Here is a 26,829-nt window from a genome sequence, read left to right as displayed (position 1 = left end):
GAGCTTTGCTGAAAAACAATTAAATTCTCAAGCAGTTTGGGGATAGACAGTTCACTCAGATCAGACCAGCTAAGGTTTACATGCCACAGCATAGGCTCTCCAGTCCTGATAGGATGGGTCACAAAACTCTCTTACTGTTACAGATGCCTGCTGCTTGCCTCATGCTCACTTTCCCACACAAGAAGTTTGCCTCTTACCTCAGTGTATTCATAATGAGCTAAAACCACAACAGTCACCACAGAAGGCAGGATGGGGGATGCTGTGTAATTTGAGTGCTAAAGAAATTCCCTCCAGTACAGATTAATCTGGGAGGACAACCTGGGGAAATGGGGTGGCTCATTTGCTTGCATGCATTTCAGGGAAAGAGCTATCTTCTGTGTCACTGAAAGAAAGAGCAATCCCAGCTCATAATTAATTCAGAGCTACAAGCTCACCTTTGCAAATATCACATCATGGCAAAACTAATTTCATTTCCCATCTCATACACAGAGAATGGATCCCTGATTTGTCTTACTTAAGCCAGACATTATTTTGTGGGGGAAAAAAACCCCAAACAATATAATCTTTGTGCCATGAATCCAAGGTTACCAATTTAAGATGCCTGTAAATAACATGTTACAGAGGAAAACAATTGCTTGACTTTACAGCTGTCCTATCATGTTTAATGCCTCCCTTCTTTCCCTACAGCTGTGTTTGCAAACCTGGCTATGAGGGAGATGGTATGAGCTGCACCAAAGCTGATCCTTGTGCTGCTTTAAACCCAGGTGGCTGCAATATCAATGTAAGTACCTACTTTTCCCATAGAGCCTGACACCATAGAAAAGTAGGTTTGGGCAGAAACTTGCAGAAGGAAGAGTCACAGTTTTCACTGCAGTTTCAAGCTCTTTCCCCAGCTAGTATCACTATTGCTTAGACAAGCCTTATACCTAAAGCCAGATGCCACCTACCTGTCCTGAACTGATGCTTCTGCATCCCCCCAGGCCGAATGCATTCAGACTGGCCCAGGAGAGCACACATGTATTTGCCAGGCAGGATGGACAGGCGATGGAAGGGACTGCTCAGCCATCAACAACTGCCTGCTGCCCACAGTGGCAGGGTGCCACGAAAATGCCGCCTGCATATACATTGGGCCGGGTCAGGTACGTCCTCTCACATTCATTAGGCACTAGTTCTCACCCATTTTGCTCTGCCTGTGCTTCCCACCCGGTTTTCTTCCCCAAATTCTCCCCTCCCTCACAGCCACAAGGTTATTCCCATACAGCACTCTCCACACAAGGCAGTCTCCGTCAGTTCCTATTACAGTGCTCCCTCCCCACTCCGTGGTGGTGTTCTGGCAGCGAATACTTCTTAGTAAGCATGCTAGTAGATGTCAGGTATAAAGGTCTTCTGGATATATGAATCAATGTCATTTCACTGAAATAATGGAACTACACAGAAAGACAGATAGACTAATTCACCATGTCTAGAATATGCACCCTATTTTAGTCACTTTAATGAATTGCAGTGTTTTATTCAAAAAACAGAATGACTGCAGGTGTAAGGATGGATTTCAGGGGAATGGAGTGGAGTGCACACCCATAAACTCATGCCTCGAACAAAATGGAAAATGCCATCATTTGGTGAGTTATTAATCATTCCCTGAACAAAGTGTTCAGATACATATCACACCTTGCCTCCTGCACACACCATAGATTTTCCTTGCCATTTCAAGCCTGCAATTTCCATTTGAGTAAGAACAAAGCTTTCCAAGCAGTGCTGCAAGCATCAAAAATGCTACATGAACCACATCAGTCTGGTACATGTGCTGAGGAGACAAGGGCTGCTCCCAATCCTAAATGTACTATCTGAAGCCTGGAATAAATGCATGCTGCTTCTCCACCAGCAATTTCAATTTGGATGCATTAGCCTGTTGGGGTGCTTAGCCAAGTCATCTCTACACAAGCATCTATAAGCTTTACCTGCAACTGCATGGGTTCAACTGACCTGCAGGCTCTGCTGTGCTCTGTAGTGCCTACAAGAGCCACAGCAGCCTCAGGCAGAACACAGGAACAGAGATAAAGGGAAGAGCAATGAGGAGCATAAGACAAATCTGGTATAGCTGGGTGAAGGAACAGGGCTCAGTTTATATACAGAGGAAGTAAGAAAGGGTCAAGCAAGATTTTAGATTCCTACAGATTTAGGGCATGGTGGGCATGTGAGGGAGTTAATGCCCAAAGCTGGTGGACTTTGTCCTATAGGAGGGCGAGGATGTCTATGCATCATGTTAAGTTCATGTTTGTATATGAATAGGTTTCAGAAGGGGCTTTAGAGGCCATCCTTGCTCTTCAGTGGTCTCCTGAGTATTTGACAAATTTTCTCTCTTTCTGGTTCAAAGGCAACTTGCCAGTTTGAGTCCTCTCATGGCTGGAAGTGTGTGTGCCCAAAGGGCTACGAAGGAGATGGCAGAATCTGCTATGGAAATGCTGCAGATGTAAGTAAGACGGGCATCTTCTCACACTGGATCATAACCAGAGAGATCGCAAAGCCATTATAAACAGAAAAATATGATGCCCGCCAGTGCTACATGCAAACAGTGTTCCAGCTGGCGGCACTCGTCTGATACATAAGCGATCTGTTGTGTTTAAAAACACAGCTTGGAAAGGGGCCTAAGGGATCTGAGCATATTTCTTTCTTAAGACAAATTGAAAAATGGCAGCCCCAGAGGCCTAACCTGCAGATGTGCTAAGCACTCACCTCCCAGCGAGCACACAGCTCTTGTGAAGTTCTGCCCTGAGGTCTGTCTCAGTGAAAACATCAATTTATCATGCTCAAACAAACCGTACTGACCGGCAGGCAAATAAACCCAAAACAAGTAAAATGGTGAAATAAATATGCATTTAACAGCACAGGAAAAATGGAAGTGTCAGCTGTCCCAGCCACTGGCAATAATCTTACATGGCTCTAAGCACTACCTGCCATCCCTGCTCATACCATCATTTATCTCACTCGCTGTTCTGAGTACAGTGGCAGAATAAAGGCTCTCTACTTGCAAGATGATACGTAAAATGCTGCACATATACCAACCAAAGAGCACAGCTTCTTTCAGTTAATTTTGCATGAAGTTAAGAAAAGTCTTAGATTCCTAGAAAATTAGCACTTAGCCTGGGGTCAGTACATATTAGGGACCAAGATCAGGTAAGCTTAATACACCTTAGCAATAGATGGCCTATTTTCAAAAAAGCTGGTAACTCACCATTCCCATTGCCAGAAAGTAACAGTACTGGAAAAGCATGAATGCCCTCCCTTTTCATACATGCTGAAAACCTCCTCCTCCATGTCACATCAGCCAGGCCAGACACAGAGGATTACACCATAAGCTAAAGCTGGAGTACTTTGCTACAACTAATTATACCTTACATATTCATTGCTCTCTTTCTCTTTCTAATCAGGAGTTATCCACTCTGTCAGAAGCAGCTTCATTTAACCAATGGGTTAATGTAAGTACACTTTGTGGTTGATTTTTTTAGTATGTTCAAGTTTGCATAAATACATAAGCCTTGTAGGCTATAGAGACAGGAATCTCGTTGCAATATTCCCATCACAGAGCAGAGGCCCAAGCTCTGAAGAGGCATCAGAATGCCTCTCTCACCAGTCATGGCAGGGCTGATCATCTGGTTCCCTATTTCTGCCCGAAAACCAAATTCTTATCCCAAATTCAGGCAAGTAAGGAAGTTCCACAAGCAGAAGAGCTAGTTACAAGTCCACCTGCTGGAGCAGGGGGTTACACAAGCCAGGACTAGCTCTGTACATAAATATACTCTAGTCCAGATGACAAGCATCAGGGTACAAGCAGAGCCTGAATATGCCCCTAAGTGTCTGCTTCCAGCTTCTCTCATGCAATAAAAATACTAGTGGAGAGAGAAGGCAATGCTTTACCCTCCCCATTTTCACTGTGCCCCATGGCAGGAAAATGCAGCTGTACAGCTGGTCAGTGTGCTGCTTTCGCAGCAATCAAGGAGGAGAAAACTCAGTCTGTGTGGAGCTGACTGAGGTGCAGGAAATGAAGGAAGAAATTAGCTTGTTTGGCTGCAGATTAGGGAAGAAATACCAATTTAGATTTAAAAAACCCACTGTTCTAGGTATATTGATTTTCACTCTTTATTTACATTTTCACATACTATTATTTACTACTAGGGCAGCAGGAATATTAGAGGTCCTTACCCTAGCGTGGCTGACATTGTATGAATAGAGTTCAAAACCATTTTCCCCTACAAAAAGGTTAAAACCTAAGTATAAGAAGTGTATAGGAAATAGTGGCAAACAGAAAGGAACAGTGTTATGCTAATGAATAGCAAGAAAACCAGAAGGCACAGAACATTAGCCTTTTTCACGCTTTTCAAAGTTAAATAGCTTAGGGATCCTTAAAGCACACAGTTGCAACAGGGAGCTGCTTAAAAGAAAGGCCAATGTGGCTAGTTTAAATCAGCTATCTGCCTGGCCCTGTGCTGACTGCAGCGCTGTACACTGTAACGAGAAACTAATGAAGTTAAAGGAATGAGCACAATAGGAAGGGTTGTTCACCTGCTAATGTGCTCTTTAGGTAGTGAAGTGGTGTGGGGAGGAAATCAGGACGCAGATTCTGTATAACCTGTTGAAACAGAGATGTGGAAATCTCTGCTACACTTCAAAGAAACAGTATTCCTTAAATAATGGTAGCTACAAACATGAACAAAATAGGGAGATACATCCATCTGTGGGTTCTTAACTTCATACTTGAGCAGGAATGTGATGTTTATCACTTTTCATAACCAAATATATTTCTTGCTGGTCAGGAAGGATGAGAAGAGGAAGTCTGTTTCTATTTCTATATTTAAATATTTGGAAGGTGACAGTGATGGTGACTAGAAAGATGGATGATCTTAACAGAGACAAAATCCCTAGCTATTTAAGGGAGCTGGTTCCCTTCTTGACTTAAAATTCAGTAGTGAAGGTCTATGCAAGACAAGCCATCTTCCAGGCAGCATACCAGCTGCAAAAAGGTAGAACTCAAGCTCATATTGCTCCCTCAAGTTTGGCAGTCCCAAAAGTTGTGGAGCCTGTGAAAAGTCAAGAGAATCACATCTTCAGCATTCAAATCTTTAGGTCTCCTCACAAAAAAAAAAAAATCCACATACTGGAAAAATCTCCAGTGGAAGCTCCCCCCATCCTTAAGGCAGATACAAACATATGGAAGATGAATCAGTCCATGCACGATACAGAGCCCACATCCCTCATCTAAAATTAGAGCTGTCACAGCAAGCTAGTGGGCACAGATATCCTTTGGACATCTCCAAAAATCCCAGCCACATTAAATAGTCTTACATCAAATGGGAGCACTGTGCCATGTGGGTTTCTTATTTCACAGTTCATAATCCTTCTATCTATTAAATAGCACAGGGTGCTCTGTAAAAGCAGATTATCAGTAGTTATCAGTAGAAGTTATCAGCAACCACTCATATTTATCACCATGATTTACTTTTAACATTTAAGTGCATAAAATAGAATCCATGAGTCAAAGTAACTTTTGTAGGAGGAAACCTAAGTGTTTCATCACAAAAAACAATTCCGACCTAAGCATTGCTTCTGCCCTTTAAATGCTGGCAATCTAGTCTGTAAAAAATAGACACCCATTTACCATTTTGTGCAGCTCTAAGTAGTTTTGTTCAAGTCATTGCTCAGTTTAATAGTTTTTCCTCTCCAGGTTGGTCACAAAGCACGTCACATACTCCACCTTGCTAAAAAGTCACCAGATGCTATTTATAGATCATCCTTAGGATGAATTATTTCACCCTGTTTACTTCCATGCAGGAGGCTGAGATAAACTCGGTGCTGTCCAGCACCTCAAACCTAACTGTCCTCGTGCCTTCTCTGCAAGCAATTGAAAACATGGATGAGGACGAGAAAGCCTTTTGGATGTCAAAGAGTAACATCCCAACTCTACTGAAGTATGTTAATGGTTCAGGGTTTGGGGGTTTATGATGAATCGCTTTCTACAGCAAATAAGCCTTTGGTTTGAAGCCACTAGATCAAGACAGCTATTATAATTTTAAGGGAGGATCATAGGATTCCTCTTCTAGTTAGAATGGTGTAAATCTCTGTAGCAACTCCACTGGAAACAAAGGCATTATTTGTGTTATGTCAGAAGTGTTTAAAGGCCAAGCTAAAATCAGAACATAGCTGAACTAGGTATTGTACAAATAATTCCTGCTTTAGACCACAGTTTCAGACACACTAAGCATATTTATTGGGAAAAGAGAGAAAACACAACACTTTCACATCCATTTAATTTCCTTCAGGTATCATGTATTGACAGGAGCTTACAGCTTTGCTGATTTCCAGAATTTATCATCCTCTGACATGCTGCCAACATCTCTACAGAGCAACTTCCTACGCTTGTCTAAAGAAAATGGGGTGAGATGACCTGCAAACCACTGTGGTATCATACACCAAACTCTGATCATCACTGCCACCAACTTCCTTGTATTACAAAACCACACAGACATTGTAGGTGTATTTAAAACAAAAAGACCATAACATAAAATTAAAGGAATAGATCAATTATATTGGGCCCTCTGGGAGAAACATTACCTTGATTTTCTCCCCCACTTTACCTAGCTGGAATTTGTCCCCAGTATTATTTATTCTTAATGTCCCATTTTGTAATATTCTTAATGTCTCAATGTTTGTAGCCACTGCAAACACTGGACAGTCGTGTACCGAGGGAGAAGCATGGTCCCCACCTGGAGCAGCCTGTGTGGACTACTTTAAGATAAAGGGCACAAAGAAAACTAAATAGCTTATTTTAGGGAGCTGGGAAGGTAGGAGGAAGCAATGATACTTTGTCTGTATCCACAGCTTGATAGTCCCAAACCACCTGAAGGTATTTTTAATGACAAGTAAAAGAGCTGACAATCTTCCCCCTCAGCACATTAGTACTCCACTTCTGAGGAGGATTTTCTGGAAATACATACGGCACATTTAAGCACTTCACCCCCATTAAGGAAGGGAAAACTTCCTCCCACCTCCATGCCCAGAGGGAAAAATCATGAATGGGGTCTTTCAAAGCTGCACAGAAATGGGAAGGCATGAACTGGCACAGGGATTCACCCTGCTGTGGGGTGGGAGTGAGAACACCCACCCCATAACCACCCCAGTGCAAGCAGTCCCACGGTTTTGCTGGTCTGAACACGGGGAACAGAACAGAGTCCCAAAGTCACCTCCCATGCACATGGTTCCCTGTGGGCTGAGGCAAGTGAAGCCATGGTGGAGTCCCAGGCAAGTTTCTGGGAACGTGTGGGAATCAATGGGAAAATGCCACCACTGCAATGAGAAAGCAAACCCTCTCTTTCCTCTTTCTCTTTCAGAACCTCACCCTTGAGGGTGCTCACATTGTGGCTGGTGACATCGCATCCACAAATGGAATCATACATGTTATTGATAAGGTATATGGCTGCAGAGGAAGGATTTGTTCCTCTGCACCACAAACAGTAGAAAATAATTAGCAGCTCTTGGAAAAGAAGTGTTTATACAAAACAGCATTTTGGCCTGTGTCTGATCCTTGCAGGTTCAACCACAGCACGTATACAAGCACTGACATGGGATATCTGCTCCCTTTTCAGGTTCTGACCCCCCTCCGCAGCACTGTCATGCCGAGGCTGCTGGCCCGCCTGGAGCAAATGCCCGATTACTCCATTTTCAGAGGCTACATTATTGTAAGCTCTCACACTGTTTTAAGAATGGAAGCAGTTCTCTGCTTTGTTTGCATTTGGACCAGTATCAGACTGTCAGCGCCCATTCTGATTTTTGTTTATGTGTTCCACAACAGCAATACAACCTGGCAAATGAAATAGAAGCTGCAAACACGTACACAGTCTTTGCCCCAGATAATGATGCCATAGAAAATTACCTAAGGGATAAAAAGTCTGCTACCCTGGTAAGTATTGCTTGTAAGACTTGTCTTAAAAACTCAGTATTTCACCTTAGTTTCAAGTGGATGGATTCAGATGACACAGAAATATAATACCCAAGACATTTCATCAACAGACTTGTGCAAAGATCAGGACAGGAATGACCAGGAATAACACTGAAATGAGTTTCCTAGGTGAACAAGTCCAGTCCTGGACATCATTGGTAACATTGTCATTAATAACGCCACAAAACATTCCGACTCCTTCTGAAACTATCCAGATGCTTGCCCTGTCACTCCTGCAGGAACACTATCACCCAACCCCTTTCTGCAGGCCGTCTCTAATCCCACTTTACAGCCGCCATTGGCCACCCCAGGGCTCAGAAAACTTACTAAAGTTCTCTTGGCTAGGAAAATTCCCTCAGGCAAAGCCTGTTGCTGCTGCCCACCCCAAGGAGCCCGACACCAGGCTCATGCCTGACCTGGCCACGAGCCCCTCATCATCACAGACAAGGCCATCCCACCTCCCCTTCTGACCTCAGTCCTCATGCCCAGAGCTAGTTTATGCTATTTTGACAGCACACCTCTGGCCAGTTTGTATTCCTTTATTCTAGTGCCAGGAGTATGCTTTAGCTGAAACAGATTTCTGGCATTTATGTCCTGACATATTTACAGGGCCAAAGAGCCTTCTCAAGACTGTCAGTCTCCTCTCAGAATAAACTATCGCGTCCTGCATCACCTCAGCGCCTTTATTCATAATTGTTCCAGTTTGAAGCCGCTCTACTGAACGCATGTATCGAGAGCCACACCTTGCAGAGGAGGCTTCTCCCATGACTTGCTCAATGACATTGATACTCCCCTGCCTCTTCCATAAATATTTACGCCACCACACTCTGTCCCTACTTTCACAGTCTCCATTTACAGCCAGGAAGCTGAGCAGCACAAGGTTCAAATGACTCCACCAACCAGCAGACCCACAGCAAAACCCCTGCTTGCTGCCTCACCGGAAGAATTCATACACGATCAAGCTACATCTGCTCAAATGACTTTTGAAGGCTATTTTAGTTGTTTTATGACACAACATAATCATTTCCGCATCACTGTAAGAAGCATTTATAACAAACTTTGAGAGAAACATAAGACATCAATCCCATTGTATTTAGGTTACATGCTCAAAGAAATCCTTTTAATTTCCACAGCTTACCAGTGTTTCTTCTGTCTTTCTTCCACTCTCCCAACCTTGTCTGGTGTGGCAACCTGACAAAGAAAATCAGAAAACACCTTAAGGTTAAGCCTGCCTAAGCCTTATCCTCTTCATGAAACACCTTGGGGGAACTCGGCCACAGAGGGAAGAGCTCAGCACAGGGAAAAGAGCCCGTTTCTTGGTCTTGATGAAGCATGGTTTTGTTCTCACTCTGCTGGTGATGAAAGACAGAAACAAAGATCAATGAGAGTTAACTTTTTCCAAAGCATCCGAGTCAGGAGGATTTAACAGATCTGAACACTGGTGGAGATTAGCTCTTAGTTCCCATCTTCTTTCCTGTAAATATTTCTTTGTCAAATCTGAGGAAATCAAAATAGAATGGGTTTCTCTTTAAGAGATGTAAAGATCACTATTTCACCTTGTGGGCAAAGCCAGGAAACATTATGTATCTTGCTTTCCCATGCTTTTGAAGGGATGGAAGAATGAGGAGCAGTATGAACATTCAGAACAAGAAGACAGCAGGCAAGAGGATTTCCTGCAAGCACCTTTTATTGCAAAGGCATACAACTGCAGCAGCACTATAACTGTTACTATAACTAGGCAGCTTCTAAAACCCTCCAAATGCCCCAGCTTCTCTCACATCTACAGATCTCCATAAAACATCGTGCTTCCTTCTCCTGCAAGACAGGTAGAGCTTTGGGAGTACCCTGCTCCGGAACAAGACGCAGAAACCTTTGGAAGCCCTTACTAAATGTTGATGTACAGAGAACAATTTCACCACATCAATGAAAAGTTAATACACTCTAGCAAAGAGGCAGAGAAAACTTCCCCATTAACAGATGTGGCTCCAACACTTTGTTGACTGAAAATGACCTTAACAAAAAACAAACCAAAACCACAACCAAACAACAACAACAACAACAAAAAAAAAACACAACAAAAAAAAAAAACTATAAATTCCTGTAAACATTCATCTATAAGTGATTCAGGGATTCCCAAAGGAAAGGAATGGGTATGGGGAAGAATATAAAAGCACATACTCAACTTTTCATATCAAATGAACTCGTGAAGTTCAGAGTCCTAAAAAGTCATCTGACTGGCTTCTCCCTGAATCAGTCAGTTCTGTACACAGTAGGAGACACTACTAAGCTCGAGTAAACTTTGGTCCTGCTAGTTCAACAAGCCTTTAATCCCCCATGGTCAATTACATTTTCATTATGAAAGGAATGCAGGCTTTCCATGGTAGGAAATACAAACTAACCTGCCAGCTAGAGAAGCTTCTCCTCAAATTCAGGCCATCTATGTTTGCCTTGTACCCTTTGGGAAAATCTATCCCTAATAACCTTTCATGTTTTGTGATGTTACCATGTTTGCAGGGCGAAAGCCAAATCCGCTACCACATTGTGCTGAGTGAGAAGCTCCTGAAGAACAACCTGCACAACGGCATGCACAGGGAGACCATGCTAGGGTTCTCCTACCAGGTTGGGGTCTTCCTCCATGATGGTCAGGTACTGTTGTTTTCACTTGTTTGGAGAAACAGGTTTCCTGCTTTTTATGAAGCCAGCTTCAACTTTAATATGCAGTCAAAAGGAGCTGTTCACCCCCTCCTTTAGCTCCTGGAATATAATAGCACAAAAGTGGTCACTCGAATGCCTCTCTTAGACCTGCTTAATTCCAAGTCACCCTTGAAGGGATCTTTGAATTTGATTTTAATTGTGCTGTTCACATTCAGCATTACATTTTAGAAGCTGCTGTGGTGGACATCTATCTCTAGCTTCTACAAGCCTGCGTTGCAAAGTAGTCATTAAGAGACATTAGAAACCTGCCCTCGATTATAAAACATTAATTCTATTTTCTGTGGCTTTACTCCACTTTTAATCCTAAAAGCTTAAAGCACTGGGCAATAAATATGAATTGCCTTTCAACACCACTCATGGAAAAATCAGGCATAGTAAGATTAAGCAACACAGCCAAATTCACAGCAGAGCCGGAACGGGAGTTTGGTCCTCCTTCTTCTCTGTCCCAGAGATCCCTCCAGGCATATGCAGAGGAAGACAGAAAGCTTCTCACTGAAGCGGTTTCAAGCCCTGCTCCTTGCTCAGCCCATGGCAGACCCTCAGAAAAGCATCCACTCATAGGGATGCTGCTGGTGAGGACTCAGTAGGAGTGTGGGATGGAGTGAGATGATGAAAGTCCTCCCTGAAGCAGCAGCTGCTGGAAGGGCTTCCCTGAAGCCCCTCATCCCCCACAGACAGCAAACTCAGCTCTTGGCTTGCTTTAGGCTCCTTCTTCAAACGCTTCACCTTTACACCTTATGGTAGAAAAAGCTGCTCTGCCAAATCCTGTTGCTAAGAAACTTCAGCATGCTGCAAGTCATCTTATGCCCTTCAGTCCAGTGAAGCTCTTAAATGCAGCAACGGAGATATGAGCAAGTGCTTGAAATTAGCTACATTCATTGATTTTCCTGAAGGTAGACTTGTACGTTGCTCCTTCTTTCATCACTGCTGCTCTGTCTACCATATGGCTATCACTCAGCTCTGCTGCTTTCTAACCGATTGCATTTCTTTTGCAGTTATTCATAAATGATGCACCTATAAGCTATACAAATGTTGCAACAGACAAAGGAATTATCCATGGGCTGGGAAAGGTCTTGGAAATCCAGAAGAACAGATGTGATAGCAATGATACAGTGATCATCGTAAGTGGTTCTGTTCTTATAGGTGCTTAAAGACCCATCTGAGAGACCTATAGCCAAACATGGCTCAAATGTACAGGATATGTGATACTACTTCCCAGTAAGGAATGCATATATTTTCCACAAAGGATATTCCTACAAGGATTTTAGCATCTATCGAGACAACTTTGATCTTGCAATCAGTGTACTGACAGCCTGGTTAAAATATAATCAGAGTAGCACTGGAGTAAGAAAATCCTGAGCTTTAATTTAAAATAAAATAATAGTAATTCACTATTCTAATACATGTTCTCAGTCAGGCCACTTGTTTATAAAGCAAACAAGTGGGAAAAAATGGAAAAGAAATTATTTTTTATCAAGGAAAAAAATTATTTTCATTCCACTGCACATACACAGGGACTTCTCTTACCCTCTGAGTAAACATTCTCCCACTTCTGTTACTTTTACATATGAAATACAAATGGGTTTACATTCCTCTGAAGAATAGGATGTGATTTCCTCAAGCTGGCAGAGAAAGCTTTCCTTTGTCTTTTCTCCCAAGTCAAAAGGCACAGCCAACAGGAAGCTTACCTCCCTTTTTATGAAGCACGCAACAAACTACACGAAGAAGAAAAAGTGTGACTTGTGCTTTGGTTAAAGCAAATTTAACAGGGTTGAACTTTTGCAGCTTTTCCTTTGGATACGGTCCCATATTTGAGTGTATTTCACACCAGGCTTTTCCAAAGCTTTGCTCTGTCAGGCCCTTTGCACTTAGGCCTTTGTTTTCCCATGGAAAATTATTTTCCCCACTATGTTCAAACACAGTAACAGACTTTAGCACACATTTAAGACTTGTTAAAAGCAACAACATAGTTAGCTAAACAGGAATAATATTAGTCATTTCGTACTGGGTACAACATGTATCTAAGCATTTTGCAGAAACTGTGAAATTATTCTCACACACATATAGCACAAGATACACACGTGGTACGAGTTTTCCATTTCCAAGCTGCTGTTGCACCACAGAAAAGCTGTGTCCAAGTTCAGGATTTGCCTCTTACCGTGCTTTAGATGGGAAGGCTCTTGGGAAGCATCGCTTTAGAAGAACAAAGAGAAATATCCAAAAGAACTTTCCTTCTCCTAACCCTTGGGACAAGGCTTCCCATGTCCCTGGTGGGGATGATCTTCCTTTCTGAGCAGAGCAGCTACTTTCATCACTTTTATCATAGGGACTATCATGACTATGCATCCCGAGGGCTAGGTTTAGAAGTATAGCTGGAAATGATGCCTTTTCTATTAAACAAGCTGTCTGCAGCTCTATGTAGTCTGTTAACCACAGTTAACCATTTGTGTTGTTTAAGGAAAAATGCAGAATTTGTTCACAGCCATCAAGTTGTCCCCCAGGAACAAAAGAAATAGTAAGTATTATTTCACAAATGCTAATTTATATATTTTTTTTTAATAAAAACTGAGTATAGATGTTGTCAATCTTGGTTTTAATGTAATTACCTCAGTTTCAGCAAAAGTTGTCATAGTTGCTTCAGCCTGCTACATACATTGCTTATAGTCCATAGACTCCAACCACCCTGAGAACAAGGGAGTGAAATCAAGGGCAGCTTAAAGACAGCTTCATTTTGAAGCTATGCATTGGGACAGCTGAAGACTCTTCAATCTGCAAAGGTTACCTCTACCACTCAAAACTGAGGCAGCTCATACAGAGTATGGAGTCTGCTTGCTACAGGAGAAATTAAAGGAGCCCTTCAAATCAGAGATGGTACAGAAGGGCAAACTCAACCTGTTCCCAGCAATATGCTGTGAGTTAGGAGCACAAGGAGACTTGCAGATTATAGAGACTTTGAATGTCTGACACATAAGGACTGCAAATATGTAGCAGGTCCCTGTCAACCACATTATGGCCTAAAGTTTCTTGGCACATAAATTTTTCTAGGAAACCCTCTCTATTGGGGTTATACAAGCATATTTTCCTTTATTATTTTTTATTTGTCATTAATCACGCCAGTAATAGGATTCCACAGCAGATCAAGTCCCATCTACCCCATTAAAGTAAGCGGCTGGCAAAGCCAAACTAAAGTGCTCACCAGTAAAACTCAAAATCGTTAACATTTCCTTTACAATGAACAGCTGGATAGATGCCTATATCAAGCTTTTAACAAGTAAACAACGAGACCGACAAATCTTCACCAAGCAATCTTTCCCAGCTGTGTCCAGACCCAGAAGACAGTGTTTCAACAGCTGGTTTTGCAGAACATTAGCTCTCAGTTTTCCAAGAATAACTGAAAAGAATAGGAAATGTGTCAGAAAAAAAAAGAAAGAAAAACGTTTGTCAAACTTCAGAAAAAGATTATGTTTAAATCTAAGCAAAGGCAGTATTAGACACATCTTTAAAACGCCACAGGGCACTGAGTTAAATCGATCATGTTTGCTAGGGAAAAAACCTAAACATTAACCAATGCATTTTTCTTTCTAAACCTATTTCCTTAATGTTCATTGTAAATGTGTGAGTCAGTGCACAGCATGCATACAGATAAGGTCCCATTGCCTAAAACTTTTGAAAGTAGCTGATCAATATTACTCCAATTTTCATTCAGGGAACGGAGAAGAAATACTGCATCCTCTCAGAAAACAACATGAGGATATACACCATCCAGATCGGGTGCCAGCCAAAGTGCGCTAAAACGGTCATTGTGAGTAACCATTTCTGTTGCGGTTAAAGCCAGGAACCCCAATCCCTGAACTTCACCCTCTTTGTAATCCCCACTAAAAGCGTATCAAGGCAGCCCCTGACAATGTGTTTATTGGCCTTTATTCTGGATGCAGCACTGATTGGAAGGTTAAAGGCCACTGACAGCTGCAGCGTAGGAAGGGCTGGGAGCTAGTGTGGCTCAAAGGGAACACAGCTTTAGGAAGGGTAACTCCACGCTTGATCACAGCAATCACAGCCACCTTTCCTTGCGGTGCCGAAGGTCCCACCAAGGAGATGGGGTGGCAGCCTGAGCCCCAGCACAGTAAGGAGCATAGCAGACACCAGTAAACCTGAAGTGCTGCTTAAAATCCAGATCTCCAATTCCCCTCCATCCAGCAGCAGTCCCAAGAGTCAACACCCGTGCTTGCTTCCCTGTGTGCTACCCTGACCCCAACCCTCAACACTGCATTTCTGGGTTTCCAGAAAAGGGAATGCTGCGCGGGTTTCTTTGGGCAACAGTGCCAGCCCTGCCCGGGGAAAGCAGGGAATGCCTGCTTTGGAAACGGTGTCTGCATGGACGGCATCAATGGCACAGGCACCTGCGAGTGCGCAGAGGGGTTCGTCGGTACAGCCTGTGAAAGCTGCATCGAGGGCAAATACGGCCTCAACTGTGATCAAGGTACAGAGCATCCCCTCACCAGCATTTTTACTACTCTTGTCAGATGTCAAAACCTAGTCTTAAAAACACCATTAACCCCTTTTCATTCCTGTTATAGTATTTTATCTCTTCTCCCTTCTTTGGGGATGGTGCCTCCTACTCTAGCATGCTACAGGATTAGAACACGATTCTAGTGAGAATAATCCTCTTCAGCACTGCCTTTTCACCAATGCTTTCCCATTAAAATACAGTTTCAGCCTCTGTATTTAGGAATAGAGGAAAGATAAGCATATTTTGAATACAGATTTATTTTGTAGTTATAGTAGTTGTAGAAGCCAATAGGCAAATGCCAAAGCAATCCTTGAAGTAGCCAAGAGTAGAAGGTGCCATCAGCAGAAGACATCCAGGCCATCTCTCCTGCCCTTCCTTCCCCTCACTGCTTTGCTGTACACACTGCTCCCCTGACCAGGGACAGGGTTTCTCCCATGTCTCTCCGCAGAGTGCACTTGTATCCATGGGAAATGCAGCAGTGGGATCGATGGGGATGGCTCCTGTGAATGTGATGTTGGCTGGAGAGGAGTGACGTGTGATACTGGTGAGTGCTCCCTCCTTTTTGTTCTGGGGTGAGAAGTGAGCGTTTCAGGAAATGCCAGAACTACAGCTATGACCAGCTCCCAGTGTGCCACCAGATACCCAGCAGCTTCCCACATGCAGTGAAATACAGGTGACGCTCCTGTGCTATAGCAATTAATTACCCTATTAATAGAGAGCCAGCTGAGATATTGGTCATGACACTCAAACACCTTATTTAGCTAATCCTCTACCTGTGTCACCCTGTACCTGTCCTGAAAGAATATCCCATTTGTTGAGGCTGTATATTTTGCAGAACAGTTACCCAACACATTTTGATCCTCAGATCAAAAGCCTCTCAAGTGCTTCAATAAGTTGAGTTAGCCATACAACACTGAATATTAAATTATGCTTTTGCTAATACAATAAAAATTAATTAGCAAATAAATAATCTTGTGTTGGTTTAATATATCTCCTATATCTAATAAAATTATATTTTAGTTACATATAATTAAAATGCAGTCAATATCTCACAACTTTGCATAGAAAATGAAAATGGTATAAGCACATTAATAATATTCAACATCAATTTTAAATTTGCTTAGGGGAAAAAAAGTAATCATAGACTCACAGAGTGGTTTTGTTTGGAGGGAACCCTAAAGCTCATCCAGTTCCACCCCCCTGCCATGAGCAAGGACACCTTAAAGTAGGCCAGGCTGCTCAAAGCCCTATCCAACCTGGCCTTGCACACTGCCAGGGATGGGGCAGCCACAGCTTCTCTGGACAACCTGTGCCAGGGTCTCAGCACCCTCATAGTGAAGAATCTTCTAATGTCTAACCTAAATCTCCCCTCTGTGAGTTTAAAGCCATTCCCCCTTGTCCTGTCACTACATGCCCTTGTAAAATGTTCCTCTCAAGATCTCTTGTAAAGCCCCCTTTAGGTATTGGAAAACTATTAAAAGGTCTCCCCTAACTTTATAGTTAGAGTTGCTATAGTTGCTGAGCAAATTTCAGTTCCTTTAAGAAAATCTACCTTATATAATTAATACTGTGCAAAACTCATCAGACAAAAATACAGATGGTAACAGGTGAAATATTTTCCTGGTGATATGCTTACAACTGAGTAAGTGGTACCTGCTGATCTGTATAGATGGAGTCTATACAGACTGAGCACTCGGTTGTTCTGTGCAGAACTCATAACAGACCCCAGCTGTCTATGGTAGGAAGAAAAGACTGGGAAACTAGAAGGATGTTGACATGAAAGCTTCTGATCCCTGTTCCTTTTCCTTCTCGCAGAAATCAAAGACGACCCATGTAACGCCTCATGTCATACCAGTGCTAAGTATGTATGAAATCCACTTATTTGGAGGAAAGATGAGAAAAAGGGGTTCTCTTGCAAGGCAAAATGTATAGTCCAGCTTGTTCTTTATGAAAAATATGTTAAAGGAAATTATGTTCATTAAATGTTAAAGAGCTAATTAGTTTTCAAAGGAGAAAGTCACCCCCATTGAGCCATTTACTGGAGTGTACCTGCTGCCTAGCATTGAGCAGAGAGCAGGATTTACATTACCCAATACATTTCAGAAACAAGGAGAGGCGAAGACTCAGCTGCCTGGCTCAATCCCTGTGCATCCGTTTTGCTGCGTCCCTCTAGAAATCGTGTGCACAAACAAAAATCTGTGCACAGCTTCTGGGAGAGCACACATGCAGTTCAAGGGCTCTCCATGAGAAAATAGGACATTTGGTAACCAAAGAGTGCATTTTTAATACTTAAAATAATCCATACTAATGCTTTTGGAAAGCTTGGTTCAACTAGGTTCATTTTCATGGCTGTAACTACATCATACTGTAGGGTTAAATGCCTTGGTATTTCTATGTGGCATTACTTTTGGAACAAAGTGCAAAAACAAGGGCTGTACAAAAGACCTATGAGCTTTTTTCTTCTTTCTAATGTTGTCTCTCTCCACCCTGCTTCTTTTAGCTGCCTTCTCCTATCAAATAGCACTGCCTACTGCAAGTGTGCAGCTGGGTTTGAGGGGAACGGGACATTCTGCACAGGTAATGGGCTTTGTTTCATCCTTTCTGAAGAAAGCATAAACCAAAAAAGCATGCTGGAAGCGCTCTGTGCTCACAGTGGAGCTGGTGAGAGATGAGCACTTCCCTACGCATCACTTAAAAAACAGGAATTGCTGCCAGTTTGCTCAAAACAAATAAAAGCCCAACAGGTGTGGATTCACAGCAAACAAAGGGCTCAGAACCTCCGAGCTGCGACGCATTGTGCTAAGGGAAAGCACAGAAAAGAGAACATTCCGTGCACAGCCCAGGCCCCATTGTTTACAGAGTAATGAAACCTGGATTATGACTTTTACTCCTTTTCCCAGCAAAGCCCAGCAAAGAGAGGTCAGTTCAGGATACACTAGCACTTCCAGCTATGGGAAGCTGTACAGCCCTACCATTTCCTCAGCTTTCTGAACTTGCACAGGTTTCTGGGGTGGCAAAATCAGCTTCTTTAAACCAGAGAGATCAGAAAGGCACTCAGAAAGGGGCAATAGCAGCTTATCCAAGGTGTCCCTCCAAGAGTCTGGGATATCCAGACTTAGAAAATAGACTGCTTCTGGTTACAGTGTAATTAATTTTACTTAATCCTTAACTGATTAAAATACTAATGCATTTAGGAACAGAAGCGTATTTGTCTGCTGACTCACAATGGCTGACAAGGTCCTAATCCAAGATTTTAGCACTCTAGCTGCTTTTATTTTCTCTTCTGGCAGGAATTAACCAAATCCATTTTAAGCTACTGGTGGGAAATACCCCATGTGCAGGAAGAGCTGAGTGACACTATAATGGCTCTCCACTCACCCTTAGCCCCCTGTACAGGATTCCTGGGCAAAGAGAGTTACAGAACAAGTCACCACCCAGTCTGGCTGTTACAGCTGCTGAAACATCAGCTTGGGGTCATTTGAGGGAAGAACTAAACCAATGTTTGGGCTAATATGATTCACACTGGAGACCAGAAAAGGCTTCCTCCCTGCTCTCAGGATAGGATGAGCAAACTTAGTTTGCAAGCCTCTGATGCATCCAGAGTTGGAGAACAGGCACGAGTATCCATCTGAACAAGAACCAGGACTTTTTGTCACAAGAAGGCTAGGTGCTATCACAATCCATACCTCCTGCAAGAGAACGTATATGATCTGTGTGTAGAAAAAGGCAAGCTAAAGGAAAGTTTTGAATGGCCATTTAATCTAGATAAGAACATGAAGGTCCCTTTTTTGTGCTTGGTTGGAATGGGCAGAATCTGAAGATGGAAAGTTACTTAAAGTCAGTCTTGGGTGAATTCTTAAATTCTAGACTAGGAGCATCTTCTCACCACTCCCCATGAAATCAATGAGATGTATTAAAATCTGGCACTAATGAAGCCTATGACCTTTTAAATCAGAAGGACTTTGTGTTCAGAAAATGTCAGCAAATCCCCTTAAAATATAGAGACAGCTTAACCTGAAAGGCAAAAAGCCATTTAAGCGCATTGATTTAATCTTGGCTGTTGTCACTGTTCAGCTACTGATGCTTGCAAGACCAGCAACGGTGGCTGTTCTGCTAAGGCAGAGTGCAGAAGAACAACACCTGGCAATAGAGTGTGCGTCTGCAATGCTGGGTACACTGGAGATGGAATAGTCTGCATCGGTAAGCATTTGCAACTTCTCATATATCACACGGAGGGAACTTACAGGAGTGATTTTTCCTGTAAATGGGAGATCCTTCCTCCCCTATGACCCAGAAGCGCAGTTTCCTGATACTACTGTAGACCTTGGTGCCAAAGGCATCTCTACCTGCCATGTGGTTGATACTACTTGGCAAACCCTGCAACTACAGCAGTGTGGTGTGACACCAAAGTTTATTAATAAAGATCTACCTCTCTACAAGGATAGCTCCATCTTCAGCTACTTGATATGCTCACACTCCTCTGAACACTGCAGACTTTAAGATATATAGACATTGTTATACCATATATCCCCAGGTATGGTTTTAGAAATGCTGATGGCAGGGTTTTAGCTTTTACCAAGACAACTGCAAGACCTAGACTGAGGTATTAAGTAGCTAAGGGGATTAGTTTCATTGATTCACATAAATCTGCATTCCTAGTATGCTTTACTTAAAATTCTCCCTTCTTGGGTTTTCAGAAGTCACTCCTTTTTATTGTACTTTTTCTGTTTTATAAAGAAATCAACCCTTGTCTGGAGAACAACGGTGGATGCGACAGAAATGCAGAATGCACACAGACTGGACCCAATCAAGTAAGTACTTTGTCAGGGCATAAAAATAAGACTGGCCAAGTGTTTACAGCTTGGTAAAGAAAGATTTCCTCATCTCAACTTTGCTTTTAAATAGAAAAATGGATTTCATAACAAAAATTCTGAAGTTATATTTGAGGGAGTGTGTGGACAAAGATGACAATAAACCAATTTCAGTAAAAGTAATTCAATACTGCAGAGGAAAGCAGGGGTTTGCTGTTTCAAGTGGTTGTTTTTCTCATTTGGGAGATTTGGATATGAAAATCCGTCAGTTTAAAAGTATTGCCAGAGAATGTTTGCTTTATTGTTATAGAAACTGCCCGCGAAAAAATCCGTTTCAGACTAGCCCTTCTCCCAGCATAGCTCAAATGTATTCACAAGGAAACAAATCAGCCTTAACCATAGCTCCCAAATAGAGGTTACAGCATGCCAGCATCTACTCACACCTCTGCTGTTCTGAGTCTCCCATGCACAAGTACCACATAATGTCCAAAGAGAAAAAAGTATGAAACAGCAAAGGGGAAAAGAAGCAGCAAATTGCCCAGGCCATCAAGTGACTCAGATCAGGGTTTCTGTTTTTCTAACAGTTACAGAAGAAGCTGAACTCCCTGGTTGTAGCAATTCTTATCATCCCCCTATAGTTTCATACCGGCTATTGGCAGGACTGTAATCCTCCAGCAAGCACTGAACTGTATTTCTTCAAGAGCAATGCAGGAAACAGAGACCAGGAGCCAGAGGCCACCTCCTGCCTTCCAGTTGTCCAGGGACAGGAGTGGCAATAAACCCATCAACCCTTTCTGACAGTACCAGTCCATTAACTCTTTGCCTTGACTGTCATTTGCAAGTTAGTATGTTTCTGGCGGGAGCAGAGAGCGGCTAAACTCTTTCCCAGCCCCTCTAGACAGGATGGGTGATGGCTATTTTCTTCCATACACCCTCTCTGGGGCTACTCATAGTAGCTGCAGCATGATTATTTATAATTCCTTACCCATAGGACTACAGTTAATGTGGGAGTAATAATAACCTCTACTACAAAATCCCAGCACTGCAGAGGCAAACATATAGAACAGAAATGCATCTGCTTTCTGTAGGGCTTTCAGTCATCCACATACATAAAACACTGCTATTACACTGCCTAGCAGTTTTATTTCTGCTGCAGAAGTCTCCTTGAATTTTCAATCTCCTAAACATTAAATCTGAATTCAAAACTGAGAACCATTAAGCAGTGAACTGGAGAGGAAGATAAGTCATTTCTTTGCAACCATGTTAGATTTTCATCTTTGCGATAACTGCAAGTGCAAAACAGAGTAATCATGGCCTGTCAAATGCATTACCGCTGCATGAGAAGCTGTCAGTAGCATTAGGACACAATACCAAGTGTTTCCAAAGATGTTTCATCACACAAAAAACAGGGGAAAGGAAGAGGAGAATACCCATCTATGCAAATAAAATGAGGGAAACAAATTCAGGGATTTAGCCTGTTTTGCCGGAAAGATGACCATGTACAGACGTCAAACAGGTCATTAAAATGAACAGAAGAGCAGAGGAAAGATGAATAGACAGGTAAAGGGCAAATAGAGACTCTTGGAAATTGTTATTCCCCATCTCAGCCTATGGTTCCCCATGCTGGCTAAGAAACTGCCATGGGAGAGATGATGTACTTTTTTGCCGGATTATTTCATAGTGATACGGTATCTGATTTATTAAGCTAAAAGTAAATTAAATATAAGTGTGCTGAAAAAATAATCAGACATCTTTCCATGTGTACATTTTTTCTGGTTTTGCTTTGTAGGCAGTATGCAATTGCTTGAAGGGATACTCTGGAGATGGTAAAAGATGCACATATATCAGTCTGTGTTCACAAGTAAGTATCCATTCACTGGGATTATTTAAGGTCTTGTTATAAGCATTACGCATCTGGGGGTTGTATACATTCAAAATCAGATATACCCAGAATCAACTTATGTTAACTTAGCTAACTGAAGTGTGCTTGGTTCAGTACATGCTTTCATGCTGTCACTATTCTAGAAACTAAGTATACAATAGGGACTTTTCTGGGACCTGACACAAGTGAGGGCCCAGACTCGTCACTGACTCATACACTTAAAATCAGATCTAGAGAAATAGACCCTAGTATGTAGTGGTAAAATATGTCATATCTTCTCAGCAACTTTTTTGTCATTGCTAGAGTTCAAATAAAAAGCCGCTATCGAAATCTGTGTTTGGGACACAAAGTGTTTACCAACATGTCAATTACTGTTGATGAATAATTAAATAAATAAGAGCAGTTTCGAGGCAAGACAATTAGAGTTTGGTTCAAATTAGAAGAAAGAAGTGTGATCTGCTACTATGTTACATGTAATAACAAAGAAAAAACTACTGTTCAGGTTATTGATGCTCAGGGGGCAGTTGTAGCTGTTCTGCCATGTGATTGGGAACCAAACAGAATAGTCTACAACAGATCAAAATGCATATTTACTTTTAATAGTCTCCTGTCATTAAGCCCTCTGGTGTGATTTAGGACCATATCTGTGCAGCCCAAACAGGAGAAATGATCAAGTATCAGCATACACACACCCTTCTGATGTTTTTCCAGTCAAATAAGAGTATCAAGTCCTCACATTGCTGGGTCATTACCGGTGAAATGCACGTTTTGGGGGGAAAAGAGTTACTCAGGAGCCCGGGCATGCCTGTGTTATGTGGAAGAGACATTTCCAGTAGAGGTCCCAGCCTGAAAGCTCACTTAGGACATAGCTCCCACAGAGCAGTCAAAGCGCAGAGCTCCACAGTGCCTATGGCCATGTGTGGGCTGCATCCCAAAAGCATCCCTGTGGATGCATCATACAGGATAGCAACACTGCAGCAGAGGCAGGTTAGTGAACAGTGAAACAGAGGAGATAGATTTTCATTGTGCTACCCATCACCTTTTCTTGACTGGGAGGTTAAAAAATAAAAAACAAACCTACAAACACTCATTCTTCACACAAATCACTTCCCTCCACAACGCACAACCCAGGACTTCCTGTAGCGTTCCACATTCTGTCCCTCACTTATCACTGCAGGATGAGAATTAGCCACATGTGCTCCATACGAGCCAGCTCCCATACCTCAAGCCACATATTTGCAAGAAACATGGTTCTCTTCACCAACCACATTACTCTGCTTCTCGGCAAGCTGCAGCAGGGACATACCCACTCTCTCGTGCACATTAATCCTTTGTGCTCTGAGCACAGCGGCAGTAACTCTCAGTCTCCCAGCCTGGCCTGTCAGCAGACTTTCTCTAACCTTCAGAAAGGCTGCAGAGATGAAAAAGCAAGGGCACAAACAGAAGCTGAAGGAAGCTGAGGTCAAAGTAACAAGTCATTGCTTCCTATGACTTTGTGTGCTTTTGCTTTTTCCTCTGCCTTGTCCCAGCAAGTCTGTGTCCGCTTTACCGATGACACATAAAAAAAAAAAAAAGATAGTCTTGAGAAGAATCAGTGTCAGACCAGAGGCTAATCTGGCTTCATGATGGTTGTGCAGCACAGCTGTACAAGAAGCTAGGATAAACCCAAGATTGCCAACAGCTAGCCAAATAAATAGCAAGTGCACCCAAATCCACTACTTACAGCCAGGGCTCAGTGTTTGTCAAGTCAGGCCCCAATGATACCTCCCAAAGGAGCTACTGCTCCCACTCACAGCCCATGGAAAGGGCTACCCGAGACAACCAGCAGTAGGAAGGACACCATGAAACAAACACAAGGAAAGAAGACAAGGTGGCTTCTCAGTTTTTCCTCAATTTGCTCTCAAGTGCACCACAGAAACTTATTTGCAGGCTGAGATGTTAACTAGGGAGCATCTACTTGTGACTGGGCAGGGTTCTGAACCCCAACATGCTGCTCCTGGATGAGGGACATCTCCCCTTAGCATGGGAAGCTTCCTGGAGGCAGCTGTGTGAGACTAACCTGCTGCTCCAAGCCTAAGGTTGCACTGGTGGTGGACCCAGGAGCAGACAGGAGACGTGTTAGAGGAGAGCTCCTGTGGCAGGTCCCTGTTCCAGCTGGTCTGGGCCATCAGACAAAGAAAAATAGACAGATCCTCCAGAAATCCAGGCTCCTGGCACTGTAAAAGTGATTTACAGCTGTGAATAGCTCCTTTTGGTGTAAGTCAGTGCTGCTTCAGCAGAACAGCTAAGGCTCATCCCTATGGTCCAGAGTGAAGCTTGCAGGGAAGACTTTTGAATTATAGCACCATGAACCAAAGATATAAAGAGGGAGTCAAAACTACATCCTCTACATAAAAGGAGAATTATTTCTTAGGAACTTTAAATGCTCTTTAATATTTGCAAGAAAGCATATGGCATCGGAAGTTCTAGAAAGATCTGGTTTCAAAAAACTGGGATTAAGTCTAAGATAAAAACATGTAAAAAAGAATTAAGAAAAATAGTGAACTAGAATTGGTTTGTGCACCTGGCAATAAAGGAATTAAATAATCTAAATGTTGGTCTTACAAGAATAATGGAGGCTGCAGTGAATTTGCCATCTGTAATGACACTGAGCTGACAGAAAGGACCTGCACCTGCAAACAGAACTACATTGGGGATGGATTTAAGTGCCGAGGCAATATCTTCCAGGTAAAGTGCTGCATGTGTTTGCTGTCCCTCATCTTTACTACAGTGTTATTTAGTACAGTGGTTGTCTCTTGAAACATGCTGGTTTTTTTCTTGGACAAATTGGTAAATCTACTCCAGAGTTTGAAATAATCCCAATCCAAGAAACCAGGAATAGGAACAGAAAGCTGAAATATAAATTTACCTGCCCAGAACACAAAAATCAAACAATCATTATGGACAATCATTATGACTGCAGTGCTAGGGAGATAATACTGGTATCTTAAGGTTTCAAAGAAGCCTGGAAGCCTGTTCTTTGCTAGAGCAAGGTAAGAACTGGACAGAAGCAATGCAGAGGGGCAACATTTGTTCCGAACCAGAAGATCTATTTCTTGTCCAAGTGCTGCATTTGTTTGCTTTCCACTGATGTTGCCTTGTATTTGCATCACTGTTACAAAGTCTTGCTCTTGTTTGCAGGAACTTCTCAGGGACGCCAACACATCTAGGTTTTATTTCCACTTAGAGGTAAGAAAAGGTTGAGTAGGGGGAATTTTGGGGGGAAGAGGCAGCATCCCTCTCTTTTTTCCTGAGTTTTCTTGACCTCAAGGGCAGCTGAGGTTGGGGAGCAGGCAAGAATCTGGTGTATACGAACATCCTCCAACTTAGTTGGGACTGGATTTGGATCACCAGTCACTAATACTGGAGATATGCCAATTTAAGCGTTTCAAATGCCCTGAAAACCTCTACATTAATGATCGAGACCAAGATGCTAGGGAAACATAGGGCTTGCAGACCAGGCATAAAACAAAAGCTTTCACCCATTCACAGTCTGAGATCTGCCAGCACATCTCTCATGACATCTGACATGAGCAAATACCACTCTTCTATTACCCTTTCTGCATTTCCGAACTGTGATGCTCTTTTCAGTTGCCCCTCTGAAACATCACAGGATGCTCTGTGTGTTGCTACATGCCTGTGTGCACTGCTAGCTCTCACTGCTTATCAGAGACTGGAGGCAGTAATTCTCTGTTTACCCCCTGCATTAGGGCACAAACCTGTATACTGGCCTGCTAGTCCAACAACTCATATTCTAGCCTTAATTGTGTTACCATGGTAGACTGATGGCTTCCCTTCGCTTTAGCAGAGCTCTTTTGTTATTTTAGTTTGTCAGTGGTCATTGCAAAGTGCCTGCAATATCCCAGGTCCATTTGTACCTCCAACAGTGACTAATCTACTACTTAGGTATGAGCAATGTTATCAGCTAAAAGCATGTAGAAATGCATGTGTATTATCCACTCATGCTTTCCTCAAGATGAAAAGGCTTCTTCATTCCCCCTTGCCCAGGGGAAAATAGCACTCTCCGCCTTCCCCTATGCTTAGTGGTTTTTTGTGAACTTTTCCTCTTCTTCTCCTGTTTGTTACTGCAGAGAAAACAGATTTGGCTGTAAGCCAAAAGAGCAGAGAGACAAGTCTTCCATTTTATACCTGTGGACAGAGATGGCAGATGGGACTGGGAAGGAAAGTCCACACTGCACAGGAGTTTCGTTCTCTCTTATATTGCAAGGAAGGGAACCCAACACACAGCAGCAATGGGGATGCAGGCACCACCTCCCACTCAGCAGGGCTGTCCCCATTGTTGTGTGACATTCAGTACACTAACAACTCGCTACTTCATTGTCCTCTTAAATTTGACAGGCCTTGTCTATCAGAGATGTTGCAGGACCTGGCCCCTTCACTCTGTTTGTACCTCACACAGATATACTGAACAGTGACCCACGAGTAAGTAGGAAAGCCAGAAGTTCTTGTTGATGAGCTGGCTATGGTTTTGGATTCAGATGCCTTGCTCAACTCCTCCACTTCTCCAACTCTTCCTTCTGCAGGTCAAGGACTGGATTGCCAAAGGAGTGATGGCTCAAATCCTCCGGTACCACATGGTAGGTTGTGCCAGTCTGTTGTACAATGACCTGAGAAGAATCACCAACATCACCTCTCTCCATGGGGACCCAATACACATCAGCTATTCTCAGGTAATGGAGCATAAAGAGGTAGGAGACATTGTAATAGAACAGTCTGCTCTCATCCAGCTCATTTTGAAAACCTGATTGGTTCCCTTTCCTCCTTGATGCACAAAAATTAATAAATACCATCCAGCTGAAGCATTCAGCACTTTTCTGCTATGAAAAGAGTGGAGCTGTACAACCCTTGCTTTGACACAAGT

At 42.7% G+C, this 26,829-nt stretch overlaps 1 protein-coding gene and 1 long non-coding RNA gene across 8 annotated transcripts in view; one reads left to right on the top strand and one right to left on the bottom strand.

Moving 5' to 3' along the window:
• The window catches only part of STAB2 (stabilin 2), an 82,359-nt gene that overhangs the window by 36,329 nt on the left and 19,201 nt on the right, over window positions 1-26,829 (top strand). For all 3 annotated transcript variants that reach the window (XM_065680262.1, XM_065680255.1, XM_065680269.1), the window contains 25 exons: window positions 688-781; window positions 981-1,139; window positions 1,524-1,619; window positions 2,375-2,470; window positions 3,429-3,476; window positions 5,827-5,963; window positions 6,315-6,429; window positions 7,383-7,460; window positions 7,638-7,730; window positions 7,844-7,951; window positions 10,505-10,636; window positions 11,701-11,826; window positions 13,164-13,220; window positions 14,412-14,507; window positions 14,990-15,185; window positions 15,664-15,759; window positions 17,031-17,076; window positions 17,716-17,792; window positions 19,290-19,415; window positions 19,953-20,026; window positions 21,816-21,887; window positions 24,516-24,635; window positions 25,089-25,136; window positions 26,307-26,390; window positions 26,492-26,638. In XM_065680262.1, coding sequence (XP_065536334.1) covers window positions 688-781; window positions 981-1,139; window positions 1,524-1,619; window positions 2,375-2,470; window positions 3,429-3,476; window positions 5,827-5,963; window positions 6,315-6,429; window positions 7,383-7,460; window positions 7,638-7,730; window positions 7,844-7,951; window positions 10,505-10,636; window positions 11,701-11,826; window positions 13,164-13,220; window positions 14,412-14,507; window positions 14,990-15,185; window positions 15,664-15,759; window positions 17,031-17,076; window positions 17,716-17,792; window positions 19,290-19,415; window positions 19,953-20,026; window positions 21,816-21,887; window positions 24,516-24,635; window positions 25,089-25,136; window positions 26,307-26,390; window positions 26,492-26,638 — 2,521 coding nt within the window. The remainder of the gene's footprint in view (window positions 1-687; window positions 782-980; window positions 1,140-1,523; window positions 1,620-2,374; window positions 2,471-3,428; window positions 3,477-5,826; window positions 5,964-6,314; window positions 6,430-7,382; window positions 7,461-7,637; window positions 7,731-7,843; window positions 7,952-10,504; window positions 10,637-11,700; window positions 11,827-13,163; window positions 13,221-14,411; window positions 14,508-14,989; window positions 15,186-15,663; window positions 15,760-17,030; window positions 17,077-17,715; window positions 17,793-19,289; window positions 19,416-19,952; window positions 20,027-21,815; window positions 21,888-24,515; window positions 24,636-25,088; window positions 25,137-26,306; window positions 26,391-26,491; window positions 26,639-26,829) is intronic.
• LOC136015010 (uncharacterized) overlaps window positions 1-26,829 on the bottom strand; it is a 36,221-nt gene that overhangs the window by 2,000 nt on the left and 7,392 nt on the right. For 2 of the 5 annotated variants that reach the window (XR_010613034.1, XR_010613029.1), the window contains exons 2-3: window positions 9,129-9,181; window positions 4,208-5,075 (exon numbers count right to left, since the gene is read on the bottom strand). This is a non-coding gene — a long non-coding RNA (uncharacterized LOC136015010). Of the gene's footprint in view, window positions 1-4,207; window positions 5,076-9,128; window positions 9,182-10,606; window positions 10,670-26,829 lie in introns of those variants that run through there. The other 3 variants (XR_010613033.1, XR_010613030.1, XR_010613031.1) reach the window with 3 other exon arrangements.

Source organism: Lathamus discolor, chromosome 1, assembly GCF_037157495.1.
Source record: "Lathamus discolor isolate bLatDis1 chromosome 1, bLatDis1.hap1, whole genome shotgun sequence".
Classification (NCBI taxonomy): Eukaryota; Metazoa; Chordata; class Aves; order Psittaciformes; family Psittacidae; genus Lathamus; species Lathamus discolor.
This window is presented reverse-complemented; position numbering and strand designations above follow the sequence as displayed.